Here is an 8074-nt window from a genome sequence, read left to right as displayed (position 1 = left end):
TCGGTCTTTATTTTTTTTACACGTACACGTGGGAACTTGCTCTCACTTGACATGCACACACAGTGACTGTGGATCTCTTCTGAACAATGAGACTGCTACTCATTCAACTGAAAGACAGAGAGAGAGAGAGAGACGCGGGAAAAAAGAGAGAAAAAAGTTGAACAAAGTCGTGTGGGCTCACTGCGGAGTTCGTGCGGTTATTCATTCTCACAAAAGCACGGACCGGCCGACCCGAATCTAAAAGCTTTCTGGATTAATACATTGTGTCACGCTTAAAATAATTGAAGCTTATGTTTAAAATAGTCTACGGTATGTGCGATTTTAATATAAAGGCTGCAGACTAACGACAATAGAGCGAATAACAATATCCCATGTCTTTCGTTATAATATACTACCCTTAACACAGCAAATTAAAATAGACAATCACTGATTTAATCTCGTGTTAGTGATTGACCTTTGAAATTTTCTGAAAGTTAAATATAGATTTTATTTTTGCATTATAGCCACTTAAAGCAAATTTTACTTGGAAGTTCACACGACCTTTACAGAGTACATTAGGCATCTTCAGTGTGTTCAAAAAAAGACTCGCCCTATTGTGTCTGGATATATGCGTAAAAATCAGCTTTTACACAATCCCCGTCTACCAGTTGGAATTTCCAATTGATTTCCATCATGTGTAAAATGAGATCGTAAATTATTATCGATATTTCAATATTTAAGCCTGGCATATCAGCATTAGAAGAGAGGACATTTTCTAAAAAAGTAACAATTTAGGCGAATGAATGTTTATTAGAATTATTCGGTAGGAAAATTAAACCATCTGTCTTCGAGAATATAAATGGCTGCTTTTTAAACTTATAGAAGGGGTTATGCACACACGGGGCATTGCATCGAATGCTTCAGCTCGTAGAGGATTCAGCAAAGAAAAACATAATTATGCTATTTAGCCGGCTGATGTGGTGCAGCGGCAGCTCCATCACACTCCGAGAGATTAAATATAGCTGCCCCCCTCACTCGCTCTGCTGCCGGGGAAGGACATTAGAGCCAAGGGAATTAAATGAAACCCAGGGGACTTTTCAACTGGAGTGCGCAAAGTAAACTATAGAGATTAATGACACGACCTCCAGCTGAATCAAGTCGCTTCCCGTCCTCACGTCTATTATTATTATTATTTATTATTATTATTATTATTAAAGGCTGAAAATATCTGTCCTTTGAAGAGGATGTGCTAAAAAATTTAATTTAATTGTCCGTGTCCATTTTAAGTAGGCAATACTTCGATACAGAAAGGAAATTGTATTAATATTAACATTTTATAATAATCATAATTATATTTTATGGAACCATGTTAAATAATACAACTGATTTGTATATAACGAACGACAAAACATACTTTAAAAAATTTTGATTTTTAATTGTTCCAGAGAGTTGTATAATTAGCTAAATGTTCACTTAAGTCGGTTATAGATTTGTTGTGTTGTAATTTGGAGACTGAAATAGCATAAAATGTATAACTAAAACAATTTAAATCTTTATTTTTAAAGCACATAAACAATTGTTTAAACCTTATTTATAATCTGTTACTCCAGGTTATCTGCGCCTCTTGAAAAAGGTTCACTCACAGTCTCCTAAAGAGTCAGGCCTCGAAATTAAGAGCAAGTGTGACACCTACCTGCGGGCGAGGGTAGAGGTACAGGACAGTAGGGACAGGCCATGCCAGGGGGACATTTGCTTTTCACGGCACCTTGGCTACACTCTTGAAAGCCATCAGCGTCTATAATCCAAAGCACTATTAAGCCTATCCTACCATTTAATGATATAACAGAGCTGTATGCTCCTAGACCCACTCCGCATCGCCGCGCGCCTCTAACCACTTTGCCACGCCTAGGAAATAGTAATGAGGTCTAAATTTGGCATAAAATCGAACTCATTACTGGAGTTCGCCACCTGATTGCTTTGCATATAACACGACGCGGTTGGAATGTAATTGGGTTAAATGACTGCTCGACACTTTTGCCGGTGTTGTCATGTCAACATTCATCCTTCGAGGCATCTCTCTGTTTGCAAAAGAGAGATGAGCATTGCCCCAACCGAATGCTATCGGGAAAAAAAACTTCTGTAAAAACTTAACAGCCACCGACAAATAAAGTCCCGTCTTCAAATGGCTTTTCCCAAAACTTTAAATTGTGCAGCTATCAAATTCTCAATAATATGCATGCAAACTCCCAAATCAATCGCTGCACACCATTTCTTTTCCATAATTTACTTCAAAGATAGTGTATTGTCCATTTTAAATACAAAATGCTACATTAAATATACATATTAGTCTTTAATACAAATAGACTCAGGCGGCTGCAGCGTTTAAGACAATTCTTAGAAGTTACATCCTCTTGATGAATCATTCAGAAACTAAGATTTTGAGGATAAGCATTTACTCAGAAAATAATTGTCCTCGGATTTTTTTTAATCAGAATGCGTCGTCTTTTGCTTCTTCTTTAAGCAACCACAAATAATAAATAAATGTCCGTGTGATTGGCGATGAATCCGGTATTAAATGTTTGACATACCTTTCTTTAGCTCATAAGGTGAGTCTTTACAATGATCTACCTGTGTTTGGCTTCTTACTTTGCTCTCTCTTACCAGAGCCTCGGCTCTGTTTAAAACAGTCTGGCTTAATCCATTGAAATGTGCAGTGGAACTGGTGTTGGTGCCGTGACTGCTGTGGAGGTGTCCGAAAGTGCTATAGTTCGTGTAGCCCGGGTAAAAAGGGGACGTGTAGTAAATAGGCCGAGAAAGGACAGTATTATTAGGGAGAGGGCACTGAGGGGAGGACCGGGTCGGCGAGGCAGCGCTGGCTATGACTGTGCTTTGACCCAGCCCCATGGCCTGTGGAGCCTCACTGCTCCCTTTGCACCTGTCCGAAGACGTGGCGATTTCGGCTAGAGACCAGAGTTTGGGTTTGGGTGCCGAAGGGGGAGAATGAATAACAGACGTTACGTTGCTGTTCCCTGTGCTCGCGGCGTGGCCCGGTTCTGAGGGCTTTTCTTGCGTAATGAGATCATTTCCACTATGTAGGACGGAGGGAGAAGAGGTGGTGGGTTTTGCTTGTTCGGCGAGCAAATCCGTCCGCTCCTCTGTGTCTTTTAATTCCGAGTCTGTCAAAGGTGGATCAAGCTCTTTAGCATGAGACTCGTCTTTAAACCTGTCGCTTGGTAGCTCCCCTGGGTTAATGAGTTTATGATCTGAAAGTAAAAAAAAAAAATATATATATATATATAGAGAGAGAGAGATTTGATAAAGCAAGATTTGTCTACAATAACATTTATAACAATATAACAATAACATGTATAATTTTTGAGAGAGAAAATATTGCATGCACATTTTAAACAGTTGTGTATGCCTAGTTTTACTTTTTGTTTTACTATTTATTTCTTTGCAACGTAAAAGTAATTTAACATTTATTATTATTAGTAGTAGTAGTATAATAATAATAATAATAATAATAATAATATGGCTGGTATTATTATAGCTATAAATGAGATGCCGTGCGCCAGCTGTGTCCTTATTATGCAGCTCGAGATAAATGAAGTGCAAAACACCATACGTCACCAGCAATTCTCAGTCCATAAGAAGTCAAATTAGAGGAGTTCAAGGTGATTATTATTTAAAGCAATTCTCCCATTATAAATAATATACCACCATTAACCAGCAATCAATTTTGCGCCCGGAGTGGAAACGACTGCAATGAAAAATTTATGATTTTTCCACAGACCTGCCTCTGTGTCTGTGGAGTCTCCCTTGTCCGTAGGCTTGTTTGGCTCGTCGTCGTCGTTTTTCTCGAGATCAATGTTTTCGTCCTCCTCCTCGTCCTCGCTCCGGTTCCGTGGGGTCCAGGTCATCTTGTTCTCCTTTTTTAGCCTCCTCCTGGCGTTAGCGAACCAGGTGGACACTTGAGTGAGGGTCATTTTCGTGATGATGGCCAGCATGATCTTCTCGCCTTTGGTGGGGTACGGGTTTTTCCGGTGCTCGCTAAGCCAAGCTTTCAAAGTGGCTGTTGCGTCCCGGGTAGCATTCTTGCGGTAAGCTGGGTCTCCATACGGGTACGAGCCCAAGGGAGCAGCGTAAGGATGATACCCTATAGATCCGGCCATGCCTGTCGTGTGGTCATACGGGGAGCTCTGCAAGGAGCCAAACCAATTGTTTTATTAGCAAAATATAACTTTATGGACACCTGCGCACAATGTCGGTTACAGGTCACTTACGCAAACACACCATAAACAAACACTATTGCACTCACACATGTACATACTTTAAATGTATTAATTCAAAACAGTAAAGCGCAAGGCCGCGGGGCCACATATTCTATCATTTCAATTTTGTCAGTTGCCTCATTCCCCTCAGCAAGAATTATTGTGAAATGCAATTTCACAACTTTCCATCCAAAATCCCTCCTCTTTGTAAACGATCATAAATCTCCCCTCGACAGCTATACTGACTTTTGACTATGTTTATTTTCAGATTAGCCAGCTAATTAGAAGTTGCAGCTTTATGTTGGGTCATCTGACAGTGGTTGTACACGCCAGGGCTGGCCTAAGTGCACGCAATTCACATTTAAATAGCCGTTAAAACATGTTTCCTTTAATTAGCCTATTTTACTAAATACATGGTTAAAGAGAAATGGGAAACAACTGGTAATTTATTCCTTTTGATATCAGGAATATTCCTCACCTGCAGCCCACATAACTGAGGAAATCGTGTTGCCACAAATGTCAACAAAAATACATATTTTATTTCATTCAGTAAATACGCGAAATCGTGTTTTTTATGTTGTTCTATTTGCATATATAATTCGAAGTGAACTGCTTTATTTACTGTGCAGAGAAAATTATCAAATGCCTTTTTGTTGTAATGTCTGTTTGAGAACAATTTTTTGATTGTTTAAAAAAAATGTACTGCAATAGCCTATATATTATTTAATATCACGAAACCCAGTCAAATTACGCGAATGCATATTTGATTGATAAAACCTCAGATGTTGCGCAAATAATTACTGTGTGTCTCAGTCTTGCAACACAATATGAATTACAACAAAGCGTAAAAATGTATCCGGCAACTTCTAAAAGTAGAAAAATAAGACGTGAATATCGCACTCACCACATAAGAAGTGAAAGTAGCGGCGGCCGCTTCAGCACTGTACTGGAGATGGGAATTATAGCCTGGCGAGGCGCTGGTGAACGCTGTAGATCCGGCATAGGGAGCGAAAGCAGAGCCAGAGGAAGATCTCCCTAGCTCATCTGTCCGGGGTCCCGATATCACGCTTGTACTGTAGGCTGGACACGAATAGAGTGCCAAAGAGGCGGATGGCTGATACAAGTAGCCCTGAGGGTACGCCATGGTGGAGATCCAAATATAAGCTTCTCACTTGAGTTCTTCTTCCTCAAACTCTCACGCGCTCTTTGCGCTAGCTCATAGAGTTCCGAGTAATCAGACCTCCGTCCCGTCCTCCTCACGTTGATATCAGAGATGGAAATTAAAGAGAACGACGAATGCATGGACCTCACACTCGTTAATCAGTCGTTGTCAGACTCACACGCGGATTTTCGAGGCGCTCTCTCACCCTCTGCGCGCGCTGTGACTCTCATGCCGAGCGCGCGGGACAAGTTTTTTGCTCTCGGATGGGGCTTTGCTTCGGAGAGTGCCCTGCCAGGATGCTAAGTTGGAAATTGAGGATTCTGACGCCTACTATGAGCCTCTCGCTCCTCCTCTCGGGGTGTAGTCATCGAAGGAAAGGCAAACTGGAGCTGGGTTACAGCAGCTCAGCCTGAATCGACTCTCTCTCTCGCTCTCTCTCGCTCTCTCTCTCTCTTTCTTTCTACATTCGTACCCTGGCACTAACTAACAATCTCCCCCGCTATCCCCCTATTTTTGTCTCTAACAAGCCTCAATGGCTTAGACTGAGCAGCTTCAGCCCCTGGATGGCGGTCTCATGCGAGCCAGTACGTCAACTTCAACTTTCCTCGTTTTCTAAATACACGAAGCCTTCATTTTCACACATGATTAATAACAAATGGACTGTTTTATCTTCTTGGGAACAGCTTGCCAAATACGACAGGAGACGCTACAATTACTGTTTGCAGTTCTTCATTCTCCTTGGTTTTGTGTGATCTCGTCGCTCATTGCAAGCTAGAAACATACCTTTTTTCCAAGAATGCGCGACAGGCTTGATCCATCGTGCCTTAAGTCACCTGAACACGGATGTTTTGGTGTTGCTTTAAACTGTCATGCGTTTGCAAATTATCATGGATAATTTGGAGGTAGTATATATTTTATTGCCTCATTGTATAAATGTATAGCTTGAGTAAACATTTTTACACAATAGTTTTTGCAAAGAAAAAAAAAATCCCTCATTTTACAGAAACAAAGAGTCGAAAGTGACTGTATGCGCGCTTAGATCAAGTCTCAGCGGTAAGAAAGTGAAGAAGTAACTTTTGACAGGTGTTAACTGATTTGTCCGCTGGACAGTTTTCGCCTTAGATCCCGGAACAAACCAGATCTTCTTCTCCTTTGCACCAAAGCCCCAAGCGCAGACAGATTAAGACCATATAAACCACGGCAAATCCATCACGACCAGGGGCTCTAAGCCCCTTTGATTCAAACAGATATATTCCTCAGCGGCGGAGAATATCCTTATGTATTTTATTCTATTTGCTCGCAGACTATATTGTTAGTCTATACTAACAAATAACAAGAGATATATCATAAATATTTAATTTAAATAAATATACCTAAAATGCATTAAGATAAAACTGATTTTATTTATATTTACTGCACACGTCATTACAACAATAAATAACTAGAGCTCAACAACCTAATAAAAGAACAAGCTACATGTAATGTAAAATGTTTTTTATGATTAAATTTCATAATGTAAGTGATGTCCACACATAGCCCACCCAAATAATGTAAAATAGTGGAAATGGCGCAAAAGTAACACTAAATCTATTAATCTACCAAGTTTTCTTTTCACATATTTACAAACGGCAGGTGAACTGATAAATACATCTGGTGTTGCGCGCAGAATGGGCTGGTTAAACAAAGTTAGTTAACGTGAATGACAGGTTTCCTTGAGGCACAAGGTTAGGCGCGTCTCTCCAGACAGCAGTGGGCAGCCGCTAGCGTGTACCTCTCTCTCTGTCCCCCTCAAACGGATTTTAGCCACTCCAAATCTGCCCTAAACCGATTAGTTGACGCCAAATATTCTTTGATGTATTAGCTAAGGGGTTTTGCCACTTGGAAGCCAATTGAAATTCTAAACAGTCCGCCGCTAATGCTTTGGGGAGATCCGTAGCGAATAATGGATGTGATTTATTTTTGACCTTGCCATTTTTATGAAATGATTAAACACATGTGCACAAGTAAACCCTATTCCCTAAGTAGCAAAGCAACATACTACTACTACTACTACTAATTATTATTATTAATATCATTATTATTTTATCATTAAACGGCAATAGAAACTTCAAAAATAAATTTATATTTAAATGATATTCATATTCTGTACTAGAAATTATATAGCGTGATACACTTTGCACATGGAATCCATGCCAATTTGAAAGAGTAAACCATTTTATTCATTATGACTTTATTGATTTGAGTCATTTGGTGTTTTTTATGCTTTAAAACAATTCTATTTTTTACCAAATCTACTTGTCTACTATTGAGTGCAGAAAGTGTAAACACGTTCAAATTATTATCTACTGTGAAAGCAAATATCAAAGTGAATTACAATCAATGTTTGTCAATTCTTTTTGACAACATGAAAAATGTGCATTTCATTTTTGCTTTAATTTTTAAAATGCATGCATAACCCAGGGAAATATATGCATATTCATATCAATTCATTTCCATACAACATTATGAGTGTAAGCATTTGATTGTGTGAGTGACCGCATACACATCCATGTGTTTATTCATAACAGTGGTGCTTGTAATGGAGCTCTTCTAACCATGATCCAAATATCTATGTAAGTAGGGCACAAGATCAAAAGGGGCAATGCTGATCCTTTAAAAGAGC

The 8074-nt window shown here is 39.5% G+C and overlaps 1 protein-coding gene across 1 annotated transcript; it reads right to left on the bottom strand.

Moving 5' to 3' along the window:
- Window positions 1–2460: 2460 nt before the first annotated feature.
- LOC107548945 (iroquois-class homeodomain protein irx-5-like) lies at window positions 2461–5767 on the bottom strand. The gene is made up of 3 exons (XM_016229819.1): window positions 5155–5767; window positions 3773–4178; window positions 2461–3242 (listed from the first exon to the last, which is right to left on the bottom strand). The coding sequence occupies exons 1-3, from the start codon at window positions 5392–5394 to the stop codon at window positions 2551–2553; spliced, it is 1338 nt and encodes a 445-aa protein (XP_016085305.1). The 5' UTR covers window positions 5395–5767; the 3' UTR covers window positions 2461–2550.
- Window positions 5768–8074: the final 2307 nt, after the last annotated feature.

The sequence above is a fragment of the Sinocyclocheilus grahami genome, unplaced genomic scaffold, assembly GCF_001515645.1.
Source record: "Sinocyclocheilus grahami isolate Dianchi unplaced genomic scaffold, SAMN03320097.WGS_v1.1 scaffold358.1, whole genome shotgun sequence".
Taxonomy (NCBI): domain Eukaryota; kingdom Metazoa; phylum Chordata; class Actinopteri; order Cypriniformes; family Cyprinidae; genus Sinocyclocheilus; species Sinocyclocheilus grahami.
Note: the sequence above shows the minus strand (reverse complement) of the source record. Positions and strands in the feature narration are given on the sequence as shown.